The sequence below is a fragment of the Thermothelomyces heterothallicus genome, assembly GCF_042370625.1.
Source record: "Thermothelomyces heterothallicus CBS 202.75 unplaced genomic scaffold P884_scaffold_6, whole genome shotgun sequence".
Classification (NCBI taxonomy): domain Eukaryota; kingdom Fungi; phylum Ascomycota; class Sordariomycetes; order Sordariales; family Chaetomiaceae; genus Thermothelomyces; species Thermothelomyces heterothallicus.
The window spans coordinates 938207-955598 of NW_027192567.1; the positions used below are offsets into that span (position 1 = coordinate 938207).

General features: G+C 58.2%; 6 protein-coding genes across 6 annotated transcripts in view; 4 read left to right on the forward strand and 2 right to left on the reverse strand.

The window, feature by feature from the left end:
• The window catches only part of P884DRAFT_196376 (uncharacterized protein), a gene marked incomplete at both ends in the record, with an annotated part of 2145 nt that extends 639 nt beyond the window's left edge, over window positions 1-1506 (reverse strand). Inside the window, 3 exons of the mRNA XM_069437979.1 lie at window positions 42-244; window positions 298-1295; window positions 1357-1506. Of these exons, the coding sequence (XP_069299361.1) occupies window positions 42-244; window positions 298-1295; window positions 1357-1506 (1351 nt within the window). The remainder of the gene's footprint in view (window positions 1-41; window positions 245-297; window positions 1296-1356) is intronic.
• A 1392-nt stretch (window positions 1507-2898) lies between these two features.
• On the forward strand, window positions 2899-3859 carry P884DRAFT_220285 (60S ribosomal protein eL36). Its single transcript, XM_069439446.1, has 5 exons — window positions 2899-2969; window positions 3113-3130; window positions 3264-3364; window positions 3441-3522; window positions 3578-3859. The coding sequence occupies exons 1-5, from the start codon at window positions 2925-2927 to the stop codon at window positions 3656-3658; spliced, it is 327 nt and encodes a 108-aa protein (XP_069299362.1). The 5' UTR covers window positions 2899-2924; the 3' UTR covers window positions 3659-3859.
• Window positions 3860-5702: 1843 nt separating this feature from the next.
• P884DRAFT_276246 (uncharacterized protein) lies at window positions 5703-7293 on the forward strand (the record flags this gene model as incomplete). Its single annotated transcript, XM_069442936.1, has 5 exons — window positions 5703-5915; window positions 6090-6456; window positions 6602-6719; window positions 6803-6861; window positions 6992-7293. 5 exons carry the CDS (start codon window positions 5703-5705, stop codon window positions 7291-7293), a joined length of 1059 nt encoding a protein of 352 aa, XP_069299363.1.
• A 2216-nt stretch (window positions 7294-9509) lies between these two features.
• On the forward strand, window positions 9510-13120 carry P884DRAFT_114067 (Metalloenzyme, LuxS/M16 peptidase-like protein). Its single transcript, XM_069437096.1, has 2 exons — window positions 9510-12611; window positions 12733-13120. The coding sequence occupies exons 1-2, from the start codon at window positions 9633-9635 to the stop codon at window positions 12928-12930; spliced, it is 3177 nt and encodes a 1058-aa protein (XP_069299364.1). The 5' UTR covers window positions 9510-9632; the 3' UTR covers window positions 12931-13120.
• A 396-nt stretch (window positions 13121-13516) lies between these two features.
• On the reverse strand, window positions 13517-14868 carry P884DRAFT_298306 (uncharacterized protein; the record flags this gene model as incomplete). The annotated part of the gene is made up of 2 exons (XM_069444589.1): window positions 13517-14024; window positions 14183-14868. The coding sequence occupies 2 exons, from the start codon at window positions 14866-14868 to the stop codon at window positions 13517-13519; spliced, it is 1194 nt and encodes a 397-aa protein (XP_069299365.1).
• Window positions 14869-16355: 1487 nt separating this feature from the next.
• On the forward strand, window positions 16356-16994 carry P884DRAFT_298307 (acyl-CoA N-acyltransferase; the record flags this gene model as incomplete). Its single annotated transcript, XM_069444590.1, has 2 exons — window positions 16356-16524; window positions 16591-16994. The coding sequence occupies 2 exons, from the start codon at window positions 16356-16358 to the stop codon at window positions 16992-16994; spliced, it is 573 nt and encodes a 190-aa protein (XP_069299366.1).
• Window positions 16995-17392: the final 398 nt, after the last annotated feature.

A 17392-nucleotide genomic window follows, 5' to 3' on the forward strand; every position in this document is an offset into this window, starting at 1 on the left:
CCCCAAAAAAAAAAAAAGGAAAAGTGGCGGTGAAGACATACCTCCAAGTAGGTCCCGTAAGACGGTCTTCTGGATGCCCAATTCGTTGGTGTAGGCGCGGTTGGCAAATGACCGGAGCAACTTGATGTCGTTGTCGAGGCGGAGCATCTGCTGGGCGCGCGTGCTGATGTCGCTGCGCGTCTTCCATGCGGCGGCAAACCCCGCGAGCTGTTCTGCGAGGTAGGTCGAGTCGTTGTAGAGGTACCTAGGACCGTTAGAGCAGGATCGACGTTCAGAGCGAAGTCGGGAACGACCTACATGTTGCCGCCGACGCTCGGAGCGTAGTAATGAGGCGACACGGCGCGGAACATGGCCAGGGCGAGCGTTGGGAGGCTAAACAGTCCCGCTGCCTGGGCGGCAACAGGGCTGCCCGCGTACCGGTCTTGCGTTAACGCGGCGCCGTCTTCCGCTATCGAAAAGATCAAGTCCAGAACAGGCTGGGGGAGAGACGATATGCTGTAGGTCTCTCTCAAGACCAGCTCTCTCGTCTGCGGCGCTGGCGGCGGCGCAGGTGGGTTCTCTGGTGCTTCGGGCTCACCGGCTTCAGCTTCATCCCCCCATCCCCAGGCTTCTGTGGGATCGTCTTCGTCCTCTGCCTTACTCTCTCCGGGCCCTTCCTTGCCCCCCTCTGGTTCGTCCACTGTGGCTTCCTCCTCCCCCCATCCCCACGCATCAGCGCCGTCATCGTCGCCGTCCGGGGGTACGTCCGCGCCTTTATCTGCTGTCGCTGCTTGGGCCGTCTCTTCCCCATCGTCCCAGGCGTCCCAGCCATGGTCGTCGTCAGACGCCAAGGCCGCTGTGCTATTGGAGACCAGTTGTTGGCCTTCAGATTTCGAGACCATCTGCTTCTCAACCTTTTCCACCCGTTTCGATGCGCCAAGTCCTTGGGAAAGCTTGGTCCGCACCGAATCCAGCGCAGTTTCTTTGCATTTCGAGAGCCACACCTTCGGCGCATTCTCCGTCCACCGATTCAACCCGCCGAGGTTTGACAAGCCGAGAGCCTCTAACCTGGTGCAGAAATCCTTGGCCGCTCCGATGACCTCCTCGAACCGGTCCATGGCCTGAAGCGATGATGGGACAGCCGAGTCGAGCCAGACATTCGTGATCTTGCCGATGATCTCTGGTAACAAGGTGGAAGAGATGGTTTCAATGAGGTCGGGAGGAAGCTTGTGAACTAGGAAGGAGAAAACCTGCTCGAGGTCTGCGAACAGAGAGTGCACGGTTTTGTCTGCCGAGCCTCGCAGTTCCATGTAGTTCTGCCCACAGGGTGTCAGTAGGTGTCCTGAAAAAAAAAAAAAAAACGAATCGAATACTCACGTCTTGAGTATGAATACCGGGCAGCGTATCCCTTGTGATGTCCATCCGTGGAAGAAGGACAGCATCGTTAATGCCGTCCCAGAGCCGGCTCATTCGCCGGTCGACCTCCTTGAATGCTTTCAGACCTATTACTGCGTCCTCGAGGCTCATCGGCTCATCTACGCTGGTCAGGAACGCTTACGATAGAACTCGTGCCGGCAACAGTGCCTACCTTCTCGACTGCTACTTATCGTAACCCTCCCCTTCTCAACGTCGACGCTGATGAGTGTATTCCACACATTGTCAAATACCTCATGCACATCCGACTTTAGCTCGAATGCCCTGATGTCGAGAAGCTTGACGGCGCGGCAGGACCTGTTCACCCCTACGGCATCCAGCTGCTTCCAGGACTCTAATGGGAGGTTAGCAGCGCCCAGCCGGGCTCCTGAACACATTGCTCACTTTCGAGAAGATGCAGGGCATCCAGAATGCGCCGTTCGTCGCGGGCCTGTTCCACCTCGTCCAGGGTTTCGTTTACGGATTTGATGCCCTTGAGTGTCTCCACGACTTGGGCGTTGTAGTTCAGCTCACGGATGAGGAAGTCGGCCTTCGCTTCGATCTCGTCTACCGTACTTCCAGAGACGGCAGGGGTCTCGGAGGCTTTTATTATCTCGGCTGCGAGCGCTTTTGACCGGAGGATGTCATCTTGGACAGACTGCGCATTTGCTTGCCAGGCTCTCACGTCGTCGGCTGTCTCTTCGTTGATCGCATGGATCTCGGCCTGCGCAAGACAATGCTCAGCACACGCCCTGCGGCTGGCATATTCGGGGTCGTACCTGGAGCTTTGCCTTGGCGTCTGCGAGCGCCTTGATGGCGGCAGGTAGGGATTCGGCGTCGAGAGGTAGGGACGAGACCGCGTCCTCGGGGAACACGCCCCGAAGAGAAAAGTCGACGAGCGCTTGTGCCAACTGCGTGACCTGCGGATCGGAGCCCGCCATGGCTGGCACAGACAGTCGGCGGCACTCTCGAGATGGGTTCTTGGTCGGAAGTTGAAGGCCAGCTTCCCGAGTTTCAGGCCACTTAAGCTTCCTCCTTCGTTCCAGTCGCTGTCGCTTTCGCTCTCGCGCGGCGCTGTTATTACACGGAGACGTCCAAACAGAGACCGCCCGGTCAGCCGCAGTGCAAGTACGCGCGTCTCTGAAAGGATGTCGTCGGGTACTTCACCCTGTTGCAGAGGTCCGAGTTGCAGGACCTTCCAATGATCTCGGGCCGGAGAGGTATCCAAAGGCACCAAAGCTGTCTCTAATTGGAAGCCGACGTCAAAGCTCCGGATCTTCGCCCCACGGCACGCGAACCCCTGCTGTGCCGAGTTGGTCGGAGTTGCTGGGCGCCTCCACGCCCCGCCGAGCCGGGACCCGCTTGCAACACGCACGCCCAGCTTAGTCATTCACAGTTGTCGGCCAGCTGGTGCCGGAGATCCACTCTTCCGAACTTTTGCCCTGCACGCACAAAACTCAATCTCGACTTTTTAACGCTCTCTCCTCCGCTCAACGTCACGACGACAATCAGCACGGCAACACCCAGTCACAATGGCCGCTACCAAGAACGAGACTCCCCGCACCGGGCTGGCAGCCGTAAGTCTTTCCGGCCATCTAGAATTTTTTTTTTTTTGCGAGCGCAAACTGCGCGCAATTGCCCACCCGTAGCCGTCGCTCACTCGTTGCGCCACTCGCTGTGTATCTAAGAAATTACGACGATGCTAACGGACAACTCGCAGGGTCTCAACAAGGGCCACGTAAGATAAAGCCTTCTTGTCTCACCTCGTGGAGGATCTCCGCACATGCTTCATCCTCTCGGGGATACATCGAAGCAGATCCGCGGATGATGGACTTTAGGCTGACTTATGTTCGCTCTTCCCCCGACTATAGAAGACCACCCCGCGCGTCACCAAGCCGCGCGTGAGCCGTACCAAGGGCCACCTCAGCAAGCGGACCGCGTTCGTCCGAGAGCTCGTCAAGGAGGTTGCTGGGTACGTCACTGATACTGCCGTTTCGATTGAGCTCCTTTGGGAGGGGAAGGGTTTGGAGCTAATGGAACGTCGGCAGTCTTGCTCCCTATGAGCGCCGCATCATTGAACTGCTCCGCAACAGCAAGGACAAGCGCGCTCGCAAGCTCGCCAAGAAGAAGGTAGGAACTCTCTTCACGTTCCGCTGTGCGAGGACGCCCGCTGACCTTTGAACAGCTCGGCACCTTCGGTCGCGCCAAGGCCAAGGTCGAGGACATGACCCGTGTCATCGCCGAGTCTCGTCGTGCTGCCCACTAAGTGGCTCGTCGCTTCTCTTGCTCTGACGGCTCAGGGTGGACGTCGAGGGATCTGATGACGGATTCTGGGGAGGGATATGAGTTGATTGGAGGGACTTGCTCTCCCAAATAGCGTCTTAGGCTTGTTTCTTGAAACAAGCTAGCCATCCAGATCAGAATCGACCTCGCGTTGCCTTGACACTTGATTCCAACGATGTGTGTGATGGGTTGTTGTTGCAAAGACCGGAGAGATGGGCTCACATCAGGCGGGTGAACACACCAAAAAGAAGGTCAAACGCCGGCTTTCGCTGCGGTGGCCAGTCTGGTGCTGCCCATGATGGCCTGGCTTGACGAAACATTGTCGCGCGCATGGTTTTTCGTGGCGAAAATGGTGCACCCAAGTCAAATCAACTTCTGCGCCATGGCCAACTTTGGGCACGTCTCCCTCGGTGTACGGACTACTCGTTGAACAAAGGTGAACAAGAAGACTGCAGTGGCACCATTTTTGGGTAAAGTTGGCTCGCTTCAAGTCCGCTTACTGTTGCTTGGTAGACGGCACACTAGCGGAAGCTCGGACCCAGGGGCCGAAGTTCGTGGCGGGCCGTGGCCGAGCTTGACTAATTCAAGCACCCGACCTTACCAAGACAGGCAACCAACGCTCGACCTCCCCCGCCGATCCACACAAGTTCCAAGAAGCTCCGTCGCCACGTCCGCTCTGCTTCGCACCGCACCGGCATCATCTTGTTGTCGGTCCATGTCAGCCCATGTCAGCCGACAGAACCTTTGACCCAGCCCAAGCGGCAGGAACTTTTGAATGGATGCGCGCGTTGATCAAGACCGAGGGTTCGTCTTGTCTCACGTGCCATGTTAAAAAAAGTATACGGAGTACTGCGCGACAAGTACCAATGGCGGGGACTGCTCTAGGTGCGGAGTCGTCCTGGGCATATATGATTATACGACTACGCCAGAGCGAGTACGCCAAAGCGAGCCTCGTGAGTGAGCAGAATTCAGTAAATCCCTGTGATATCCGAACAAGACCTGCCCCAGCTTGAAGCGTCGGCCTCCGCCATCCTCCGAACTGTGTCCACTCTAACAGTCCTACTACTACGTAGTAGGAGTAGGAGTAGGAGCAGCAGCAGCAGCAGCAGCAGCAGTACCGAGTAGTAGTAAGCAGAAGTATCAGTCTGCTGAGGGGCGCCCCAGAAAGTCCAGGACGGACTCGGTAAAGCCTGCAAAATCCTTTGGGAGCGAGCAAGATTTTCAGATTATCCGCAGCTATTAACTAACTACTTATAGGGTGGCTTGGAGCTGAAAAAGGCGCGGACCAAGGCGGACCGTTGACATGGCGCCCGTGCGCACGAGATTGGCGTGGCCGATCGTCGGCTGGGGGAGCATCTCGATTAACAAAACTTCGAACCTAGCGTCGTGTCAAGGCAGGGTTCGGACGGCATGGTGGCACTAATGTTCGCTCTCGGGCCCGGGAAGAAAAACCTGGAGGGCGGGGTGATACCACCCTCTGGGCCAACTGCGGCCAATGGGCCCGACCAAGCGTTGCAAACCCCAACAAGCACACTATCTGCCGCTCTTGCGGGCGATTTCGCGGAGTGGCGTCTCGTTCAGTCTCGCTCACACCCACACGCCCACTCTCACACGCACACACAGACACATAGTAGTGTAGACGAACCCTTGGTGCTCTCTCTGTTTCTCTCTCTCTCTCTCTCTGCGTAAGACTGGTCCCCGGTTTCTCGACACCCGGCTGAGATGGTCGCTCGAGGATTCGTTAGAGCGTTCTTCCCCATAATTTAGGGAAACGCCCTGCTCTCCTGCCCCATCGTAAACCGACATGTTCAAGTCCCGCGGCTGTCGGCTCTCTTTCTCTCTCTCTCTCTCTTCCTCACCTCTCACCCCTCAACCCCCAAACACAACCGAAGAGAAGCCTTCTCACGCACACCGTCCGCGACCGTCGATCCCGGGTATCCTGCCGCGGCTCCCCCGGGTATAGCTCGTCTAGATTTCTTCCCACATTGCTCCTGCTCCGCCGATGCGATCCATATCTGCAACCAACTATGCCGCATCCATACATGACCCCGACTACCCGATATTCTGGGCAGACCACCACCGAGACACCGCCGGGACCTGACAACGTCGGGCCGTACCTGCTCCGCGTCATTTGGGCTCTGGCAGGACTCTCGACTCTCTTCTTGGGCCTGCGCGTGTACTGCAAGCTCTCGCGGCGCCGTCGATTGTGGTGGGACGACAACTTCCTCATTGCCGGCTGGGTATGTTTCTCTTCCCCCCCCCCCCCCCCTCCCTTCTCTCTCTCCCTCCCCTCCCCGTTCGGTCCCCGTCCACGGGCCTGGGGGGTCCCTTCCACCACATCTCTGGACCCCCGGGCCCTTTTTACCTACCCTACCCCATACAGTTCTCCCTTGTTCTGACCACAAGTCCTCCAGATCGCCCTCATCTACGCCATCTCGCTCCTGACGGTCGCCGTTCACCATGGGCTAGGCAGGCATTATGAAGACCTGAGCGAAGAGGCCATCGCCAGCATGGGCATGTTCTCGATGGCCGGCGGGTTCGGCAACATCCTGGCCACCTGCTGGACCAAGACGTCCTTCGCCATCACGCTGCTGCGCATCTCGGAGGGCGGTATGCGCCGCACCATCTGGTTCATCATCATCAGCGTCAACCTGGTGCTCGGCTCCAACGGGATCATCCACTGGATCCAGTGCTGGCCGGTCCAGAAGACCTGGCGTTCTTACCTGGAGGGCTCCTGCTTCACGCCCGACATTGTCCGGAACTACAATACTGCCGTTGCCGGTACGTGCGATCTCGGGACTCCTTCTCCCCCTTCCCCCTGCCCCCTCCCTTTGACACGCGGAAAGGGCTATCTCCGGATCCCCGGGCACGACGACGACTTGGCACGAGAGGGATGGCACACCGTTGACACCGTTTCTGTGTTTAGTTTTCTCGGGCGTGATGGATATCGTCCTCGCTCTCCTTCCGTGGAAGATCATCTGGTCCAATACGATCAACAGACGGGAGAGGCTGGGTGCGCTGGTGGCCATGAGTGCCGGTATCATGTGAGTCGGGGACGACAGCCATCCGGCTGGCTAGCTGCCTTTACGGCGTCTGTCGTGCGGAAGCGACTGACTCTGCTGCACAGCGATGGCGTCATGGCCTTCCTGAAAATCCGGACCATGTATGTCATCGGAAACGCCAACAGTGAGTACTTACCTCCCTACCTCTCCCTCTCCCTCTCCCTTCCTTCGGTTCTCTTCTCTCCGTTCTCATCCGGTCGAGCGGCAACTGACCAAGGCTTTCCCTTCTCTTCTCCTCACTTCCCTCTGAATAGCGACCACCGTAGATCTGCAGATCTTTGGTACCGCCGAGCCAGCCACCGCCATCATGGCCGCCTCCATCCCGATGCTGCGCGTCCTCATCCAGCGCGACGACAGCTCGAAGCCCTCAGAGCCGGAATTCGTGCAGCTCAGGACGACCTCGTCGACGGCGCGAGGAACCGATCTCCTGTCGAACGATACCGACAAGAAAAGGTCGACCGGGAGTTCGTGGCCGGGGTTTGATGTCCAAGCTGTGGAAGAGGTCCACGTTCGCCAGGGCGATGAAAAGGATAAAAGTATTGGGTTGGCTGTGTAATGTTACTTTATTTTTCTTTTTATTATTTTTTTTCTTTTCCCTTTTTCTTTGGTGCTCTGAAAAATAGTCACTTGATACCATTAACTGCTGAGGCACACGGCCCACATCCAAGTTCGTGCGTGCCGATCCCCCTCGATTGCTGCACTTCTGCCTCAGGTAAGGAAGGTACTGCCCCTCTGCTTGATCGCACAGGGCAGCTTGGTGTGGGCGCCGTGCTCCGCGCTTCCGTAAACCTCTCGATATGAGGTGGCAAAGCGATAAGGATCCGATGTTCTGTACCCCGGAAAACAACACATCTCGCTTCTGCTTGCTGGCCTTAGACCTCGATCTCGAGCATCCGGATGGTACCGTACCAACTTTCGACAGTGGATTTGCGAATTCGCCACGACTGACTGGTTTACCGCTCGGCCGCGATGGGTTCAACAGTTGGCTCCGTCAAGCAACTGGTACGGATATAGCTTGGCGAATCAAGACTCCTTGTGTGCACCTGGCTGCGAAGAGGGTCAGTAGAACCAACAGCGTATCTCGTGTGCAACGTCGAGCTCACCTGCCCACTACTAACTATATCGATCTAGCGATCTAGATCTATCATACTTCGTTCTAATCACCATAAGTACTAGCTTGGTGCCCTGGAAGCACTCAAGGAGGGCATCCACAACAATCCACACATCAGGTACCGACCTAGGGGTACCGACCTTCCCGAGCTCAGCTTTCATTCCTTGGACCAATCCCGTCCGCTTGATGGCATTTCGTTCAGAAGTGACACCGAGCATTCAAGTAGCTATGTGAGTGAGAGCCAAGCGAATGAACTAGCTAATCTCTCCTCAACACAATCTGGGGTGGTGGAAAGCTTGTGATTGACTGCAATGCAGCTTTCGACCTTTTGCTTTCTTTATCAAGTATTATTTTTATGGAATACAGCTCACTCAGCTTGGAAAGGTGCCTAAGAGGGAACTCGGCAATGCACTTGAAGTCTTAGGTAAGCAAGCGATAACAATTGATAAGTCTCCTCCCCCGCAATTTTTACATGTATGTCCTGTATGTACCTACCCAACGTTACTACATACGCTACATACACTACATACGTAATTTGACACCGACTAACCATCGATTGCCCATTTTCAGAGTGTCTGTATATCAGCTCTTGCATGGATTGCTCCAGAACCTCTTTGCCTCTGCGGCATTGCAATTGCTGAACTTTCACGCGAGCGAAGTGCGAAGGAGAGGTATGTGGACTCGGTCGCGGTACCAGATGCGGGAGTTTCCCGAGTCGGGAGTGGTAAGCGGGCTACTCCCACCGATAACTAGGTGGGACATGAGTTGCCCCGCCATTTCTGGCACTGGCAGGGTTCACCATCGTGGTGGGACACAGAAAAGGAAGGCCCCGGTTCGTGGTATTAGTTCCAACCTGCCGTGCTCTGGCGGCTTGAGGACAATTCAAGGCTCCCAGCGACCAATTTTTCGACTGATATTTACCCTCATTCTGTTGCCTGAAGTCTCAGAAACGTCTCACGGAAAATCCTCCTTCCTTCCGGCTCTGAGGGACCACAATCGAAAATAACTTAAGCGGGACAAATTCTAACCATCTGCCCTCAGCACCCGGGTTTGGGGACACTGTCCTCGAGATAACTGCCGTCTTGCTTTCGCTCCCGGGAGCCAGCTAAAGGACTCCTCACTCCTCATAATCCGCTTGTTAGACCGAGCTCCTACCTGCGAACACGCAGTCGCACCATTATTGGCCCCCAGCTCTGTCGCCAGGCATCTATCTCTCGGCGAGGCAATCTGCGAACCGGGTTACGGTTACGGTATGTATGTCAGCACCAACCTTTACCCTCCTCAGCAAGCCAGCCGGCATCACATTGGTCGGCCAAACAAGGACTGGGTGCTCTTCACGACGCCCATCGCTGCCAACGTTCCTCGGCATGGGCCTGGCGACTTCCATTTTCCTCTCCTCCCGTGTCGCCCTTTCCATCCCCTCTTCTCCTAGGAACGCGCACGCCCTTTTCTCACTCACCACGAGGGAGGATGCATCCCTGGGTCTTTTTCACATGGCGTGTGCTGGTGCTGTTGGCGCTCGCCAGTGCGATCGGTAGCGCCGTCGCAGCACAACACGCCCCGGAGCCGGCGACGCTGGACTTTGGGTACGCCTCTATGCGCATGTTTGCCCATCACCGCGCAGATCTTGGCCCCTTTGAGAAAATAAAAAAGAAAGAAAGAAAGAAAGAAAGCAAACCATGAGCTAAATAGCGGTACTGGAGAACCTTGCTTTTAAGCGCAACTGCTAACGCGAACTTGCCAGTTATCTTCAAGGTCTGCTGCAGAGAGTCATAGGCTGGAACATGACGGCCCAACAAAGACCCCGGTTTCGCAAGGTCCAGAGCTTCCGCACCGACTATGCTCCCACAACCATCACCCAGTATGAGTCGGAGCGGAGCGGCATGCAGGTCATCGTGGCCGACCGCAAGGGGCCCAAGATCAACGGCTACTTCACCCTGGCCACCGAGATCTTCGATGACTCGGGAGCCCCCCACACCCTCGAGCATCTCATCTTCATGGGCTCAAAGAGCTACCGTTACAAGGGCCTGCTCGACAAGCTGGCCGGCCGTGCCTATTCCAACACCAACGCCTGGACGGCTGTCGACCACACCGCGTACACCCTCGAGACGGCCGGCTGGGAGGGCTTCGCTCAGATCTTGCCCGTCTATCTCGAGCACGTCATCGTCCCCAACATTACCGATGACGCCTGCGTGACCGAAGTCCACCACATCGACGGCGAGGGCAACGACGCGGGCGTCGTCTACTCCGAGATGCAGGCTGTTCAATACCGCAGCAGCGAGCTCATGGAGCTGCGAGCCCGCCGGCTGCTCTATCCCGAGAATGTCGGCTTCCGGTACGAGACGTGCGGCATGATGGAAGCACTCAGAGTCTTGACCCCGCAACGGATCCGCGAATTCCACAAGGCCATGTATCAGCCTCAGAACCTAGCCATCATCATCATCGGCGAGGCCGACCACGCCGACCTCCTGAGGATCTTGGACGATTTCGAGGAGAGCATCAAGGACGACATCCCGCCTCCCGACCCCCACTTCAAGCGTCCCTTTGTGGACTCCGCCCAGCCCCCGCCCCTGGAGGAGACCATTGTCGAGACGGTTGAGTTCCCCGAAGAGGACGAGTCGACTGGCGAGATCCTCGTGGCATTCTTCGGACCGAGCTGTATCGACCAGGTTCAAGGGACGGCCATGAACATTATCCTGACGTACCTCTGCGGATCGTCCGTGTCGGTGATTGAGAACGTCATGGTCGAGAAGGAGCAACTCGCCAGCTCGATATCCTACGGGTGGGATAGCAGGCCGAACTCGGTCATCTGGTTCCAGCCGACCAGCGTTGCCACCGAGAAGCTTGCCTTTGTCGAGCAGCGCCTCATCTCCCTCCTCAGGGAGGTCGCGTCCAAACCTCTCGATATGGGCTACATCAAGGAGTGCCTGCAGCGGGAAAAACGGCTGGTGAAGCTCCAGGCCGAGAGCTCCGAGGGCTTCTATGCTACCAACATCATCACCGACTACCTCTTTGGGGAGCGCAGCGGTGCCACGCTGAAGGACCTGGAGACCCTGAGAGAGTACGACGTCCTCGATGGCTGGACCGAAGAGCAGTGGAGGTCCTTCCTGAAGAAATGGATCTCGGACGCCCACCACATCTCCATCCTGGGGAAGCCGTCCATGGAGCTCGCCAACACGCTCAAGGCGAACGACGAGGCGCGGCTGGCCAAGAGGAGGGAGGATCTTGGCAAGGAAGGTCTCCTGAAGCTGGCTGAGAGGCTCGAGAAGGCAAAGAAGAACAACGACAGGCCGATCCCGCCCGATTTGCTGGACCAGTGGCCTGTGCCCGGTACCTCTTCCATCCACTTCATCGAGTCCGCAACCGCGAGGTCGGGCAAGGCCCGGAGCCTGGGTGTTTCGGACAACGCTGCGCAGAGGGTCATCGATGCAGCACCCCAGGCCGGCCTGCCCCTGTTCGTGCAGTTCGAGGACGTCCCGACAAACTTCGTGCATCTCACCGTCCACCTCGGCATGTCGCAGACGCCCATCAAGTACAAACCACTCATGCCTCTGTTCGCCGACATCTTCTTCAACTCCCCGGTGACGAGGGACGGGCAGCGCCTGGAATTCGAGGAAGTGGTGAAGCGGCTCGAGAGGGATACCATCAGCTACCACATCACCTCGTCTTCCCGGCTGGGCGACTACGAGGGCGTGGCCATCCAGTTCCAGATGGACCGGGAGAAATATGCGACCATCATCGGCTGGCTGCGGACCCTGATGTTCGACCTCATCCTCGACCCGGTCAGGGTGAAGGCGGCGGTCGTCAAGGCGCTCGCCGACGTCCCGGAAGCGAAGCGGGATGGACGGACCATGGCCCAAGAAGTGGACATGGCCATCCATCTCAAGCCCGAGTCCTACCTTGCCGCAAAGCGGACCCTGGTGAAGGCCGTGTATCTGCGCCGTCTGAAGAAGCTCCTCGATATCGAGCCCGACACTGTGCTGTCCTGGTTCGACGAACTCCGCAAGAGCCTCTTCACCTTCGACAACATGCGCGTCCTCGTGACCTCGAACGTCGCCAAGCTGGACAACCCCGTCGCGGCATGGGACTCCCTCACCCGAGACAACCCCGGCTTCGACGGCGCCAAGGACATCCTCCCCCTTACCAAGCCCTACTCCATGCTCAGCGCCGAGGGCCGATCACCGGGCTCCTTCGGCGCCGTTGTCATCCCCATGACGACCCTCAAGAGCTCCTACAGCGTCAGCACCGCCACGGGCCTGAAGAGCTACTCAGACCCGCGCCTGCCCGCCTACCTCGTCGCCTTGGGCTACCTCGAGGCGGTCGAGGGGCCGCTTTGGAACGCGGTCCGCGGCAACGGGCTCGCCTACGGCGTCTCCTTCTCCCGCGAGATCGACGGCGGGTACGTCCAGTTCAAGGTGTACCGGTCGCCCGACGCGAGCAAGGCGATCGCGGCCAGCCGCGCCACCGTCGCCCGGCTGGCCTCGGGCGAGGTCCCGCTCGACCGGCACCTAGTCGAGGCCGCCGTCAGCGGCGTCGTCTTTGGCGTCGCCGACGAGCAGGCCACCATGGAAGCCGCCGCCCAGCAGAACTACGTCGTCGGCGTCGTCAGGGGCCTGGAGCGCGACTGGTACCGCGACATCCTGGCCCGGGTGCGCGAGGTCACCGAGGACGAGATCCGCGCGGTCATGAGGGACGTCCTCTTGCCTGTCTTTGAGCCCGGCAAGAGCAATGTCGTGGTGACGTGCGCGCCGGTCATGGAGGAGGCAAGTCTTTGCTTTTCCTTTTCTCTTTCCCCTAATTTTTCTCCGATCTTTCTGTTTCGGATCTCATGAGAGGTTGAAAACGGGAGGGACAATGAAGGATATTGGCTAACAGACTGCTTAGACTATTGCCAAAGCTCTCGGCACTGCTGGGTATAAGACGCAGGTACAGACCCTCTCGCATTTCTATGACGATTATGGGTTGAAAGGGGACGAAGATGGAGAGGGGGAGGAGGAAGAGGAGGACGAGGACGAGGATGACGATGAGGACGACGAGGATGGAGCGGATGAGGACTCTAATTTCGACGAGGATTCGAAATAGAGGTGAGTAGCTGCGTGGTCATTCTTTGTTCCGGGCACGCCATAGCATAGACAGGGGCATAGAAATTCTGGCGACCGCATCCCGGGTCTAAGCGTAGCTCAGTCTTATTACTCCCCCTTCCTTTTCCTATCCGACTGGCGCCGGCGTTCGCTACGCTCGCCGAGCACTGGAACGAGAACCAACCCTGCCGCTCTATTTTTCAACGACTAAGATACCCGCTGTCCCCTTTCTTGTTGCGCACCTAGCTATCCCATCGCTTTAACCTTCCCCTCCTCCTTCCCACATCCTCTCTCCCAAAACGCCATCTGTGGTATATATGAATAGCTATGTATCACGCCACAAGCCATAGTCCACCACGCCGCACCCAGCCATGTATGCATTACATCCACCCGGTTTTGAGAACAAAGAAATGAAAAAAAGAAAGACAGCGTAGAGAAAGAAGGTAAAAATGAGCTTCCTTCCCTACTCCTCCCCTTTCGCAAATGGTCGACCGTTTAAGAAAAGCCAGCCCAGAAGATGGCCCCCGGGGGGGGGGGGGGGGGGGGGGGGGGGGGGGGGGGCGGGGAAGAAGACAGACGTGACCCGGTCAGGCCTGGCTGGACTCGTCCAGCTTCATGAGCCGCTCGCGCCAGCTCTCGCAGACCTTCTCGAAGCCGCCGACGACGTCGCCGCAGACGAGGGCGCACTCGCGCCTGGCCAGGCGCTCGCCCCAGCCGCCGCGGGCGAGCCAGCGCTCGCCCTCCTCGCGGAGCTCCTCGTCGCGGCGGAGCTCGGCGACGACCTCGCGGGCGGCGCGCAGGCGGCGGGCGGCGGCGGTCGTCGTCTGCCGCGACATGTGCAGCGTGTCCGAGAGGTAGTTGAGCGTCTGGGCCAGGTCGGCGGTGAGCGCGTGCAGCGACGCGAGCGACTGCAGCGCCGGCGCCGACGGGCGCGGCATCAGATCCGTCAGCGTCAGCAGCATCGGCAGGAGCGCCTCGACCGTCTCCTCGGTCGGCGGGGCGGCCAGCGGGGAGAGGAGGGGGAAGGTCAGGTTGTGCAGCTGGCGGGTCTGGTGGGTGAGGTGGGTTGTGAGCGCCGTGTGGGCGGTTATTAGCCTAGAAAGAGAAGGGGATTGATTGCCTCTGGTTAGTTTATCTATCCAGTCGAGAGAGGAAAAAAAAAAAAAAAACAGGAGGGAGAGAGAGAGATAGAGAGAGAGAGATAAAAAATAAAAATAAAAATGGTTGTGAAGGAGTGAAGTGGGACAGCGTACCTGGTGGCGCTGCCTTCGACGTTGGCTTGAGAGCTCAGATCGCGCAGCCCCTCGGTCACGCGTTTGAAGGCGCCGTCTGCCGCGGAGCCAGTGCGTTCCGTCCCCCGACGGGCGAGGGATTCGACCTCGTCCATCCTCTCTATGAGCCTGGCTGGCATCCCGGTCGACTCAAAGTCGGATTCGCTCCCGTACTCGCTCCCGTCATACTCGCTGCCCTTCCTGCGATGGCCCCGCCCGTTCGGCGTTGGAGGTTCCAGACTCCGCTTGGAGTCATGCCCCTTCCCAGCCCCTGATGGGCTACCGCCGACGTCCACGCCGCTGTCCCTCACCCCGTCCTCTTTCCTAGGGCTCTGTGCTGCCGGTTCTTGGGGATTGATCGCCGGCGCCCTTCCTTCGCTTCCTTGTTCGCCGGCCGCTTCGTCGTCGTAGTCCCCCTCCTCGTACCCGTCGTAATCATCCTCGCCGTCCGAGAAAGCACCGGCCAGTTCGTCAGCGAGGTTGCCCAGCCCTCCGCCCCCGTCCTCTGCGCCCGCGCCGCTGGCGGGAATGCCTAGGTCCATGGATGAGTCATTGAATGAGGACGCCTTGGACTGACGGCGCTCTTGCGGCGAGTACGAAGCGTAGGAGGCGGCGGAGTAGTCGAGGGAGGGTTGGGGGGAATGGAGCGGCGTTCGCGGGGAAGACATCTGGGGCGAGAAGTGTTTGGGTTGGTGGGTCGACTTGTTGGTCCGGTTGTCGTGGTGGTGGGCTTCCGATGGTCCCAGTCGCAGCCCGTAAAGAAGTTGGTCGTTTGTCCGGCGTTTCGTTTGTCGATAGCTCCAAGCAGCGGTGGCGCGTCGGTGCGATTGACAGACGCCTCGTTGGCAGATCGAGTCGGGGTTCTTGATGCGCTCGTTGCTGTCGTTAACGCTATCTGCACAGATGGCGAATCCTCGGCCGGCCAAAGGGTCAATCGTAGTGCAAACAAAGTTAAGGAAGTATATCAGACTCAGCGGTCTAGAGCTGGCTGGCGTGCTCGATGGACAGGCGGGTTCGAATGATAAGGGAGAGTGGTTTCGGTCCGTGTCGGAAATGTATGCAGTTAATCCGTACGCTGTGCCGTTTCAACGACCGAGATTGATTTGGGAGCAGAGAGCAAGGAAAGCCGTGCCAAGTGTTGTCGCTTCGACGGAGCAATTATTGGAGTTAAAGTATGGAGGAAAACCCAGGGAGAGTCTTTGTCTCGTCCAGTTCTTTCCGCGGTAGTCGGGCCGCAGCCGTATTCCCTCCTTCGAGCCCGGCAGTCTCGCCGCACGCACGCGTTTTCCGTTTCCCGTTTCTGCGATTCCAGGTTCTGGTCCGGCACAGCAGCCTGACAGGTGGGGGGCCGGGGTTGATGGGATTGCAGGACTGCCGATGGGCAAGGGTACCCACAATTCGACGTGAATGCGAACGTTGTTCGCATGATGACTATGCTAGAGTTTGGGTACCGAGCGACCAGGTCTGTTTCGCTCTCATCGAAGAAAGCAAGGAAACGGGGCTACACTAGTATCTTTACGTTAGCAGGCATCATGCCTTTACTGGAACCGTTCCGGTTCTTCAACCTTCCCCAGGGGGTCGTACTTCGCGTCGAGCACTAACTAGGAGTAAGCCGACTTGCGTTTTGGGGCAGGAACAGGCTCAATGATGGAGGGGCTCCCGCAGCCCTTGTTTGAGGGTAATCCGTACTTGTCACTGGACGACCCTGGGCTCTCGCGGAGAATGCCGAACTCTCCGAGGAGGGTTTAATAGAGAAGGGTTGCCCATCAGTAAGTGAGTAAGAAAATGGGTAGAAAATCAAGAAGAAAAAGAAACAGATATTGAGCATTTGAGTTTGACCAATTATTTAAATACCTAAGGTACCTATTTGGAGTTTTCGCAGTCTGTACAGTACCTACCTGGTACAGTACCTACGTGCTCTCTGCCTACCACGGCGGAGACTGCCCTGAGAAGGCGCTTGCTTGGTAACAAAACCAGCAAAGGAACTATTACCCCACATTCGCTCTGGTCCAATTGTCCCCGCCTCAATCTCTGAACTTCGACCTGGGATTCATTCAAAGACCCAAAACTTTGTTTCCCATTCGTTACCTGCTGAAAAGTCAACAGAGATTGGCCGACAAGCCCCAGCAGCACCAACCAGCGCTCTGCTCGTGCCATGGCCAACTTTCGCAGGTTCAGGCCTGAGGACCTGAACAAGCTGTCGAAATGCAACCTCGATCCCTTCACCGAGACGTATGATCTCGGCTTCTACCTGCAGTACTACGCGAAATGGCCGTCCCTGTTCCAGGTCGCCGAGGACCAGCACGGCAACATCATAGGCTACAGTAGGAACCTCGGTGGTCTCGCAGCCCGTCGCCGCGCCTGCTGACCCTCCCTTCCGTTTCTCGCAGTCATGGGCAAGCTCGAGTCGTCGCCCGACGTGTACCGCTTCTCGGAGCACTACCTGCCCTGGCACGCCCACATCACGGCCGTCACCGTGGCCCCGGAAGCCCGCCGCCTCGGCATTGGGAGGCTGCTGACTGAGCAGCTCGAGATGGCCGCCGACGCCGCCGACGCCTGGTTCGTCGACCTGTTTGTGCGCGTCAGCAACCACAAGGCCATCGCCTTCTACAAGAGCATGGGCTACAGCGTCTACCGCGTCGTCAAGAACTACTACGGCGAGCACTCGTCCGACCCGACCCTGTCGAGCGAGGATGCCTACGACATGCGCAAGCCCATGAAGAGGGACGTCAAGCGGCAGCATGTGAGGGACGACGGCGAGAAGCATGAGGTCGACCCCAGCGACGTGTGGTGAACAAAGGTGCCCGAACCGCGGCGATATGCCGCCAGCGCCTCTGCCGCTGCCGCCGCCGCCGTTGGGACAACCCCCCAGCTGGGGGATTCCTGATTGGGACACTCTCATGACGTGTTGTTCGAGCCTCGATCACCGGCGTCGGGAAGGTCAACGGCATCTCGCGTGCCGTGTTGGGGCGATTGTGTCAACGTCCAACAGCTGGCTTCTCCCCCTGAATAGCTCGGCTCCCCCGATGCTATTGCCTTTCTGCGCCCCTCATTGCTGAGATGGAAATGGAGCGCCTCCATGCCGGACCGCAGGAAACCGCGTCCATCTGGCTCCGAGAGAATATAGAAGGTTTGTGCCTTTTAATGCCCGGCGCCCAAGATGCAGCTCCCAAGATTCGATGGTGCCACGGC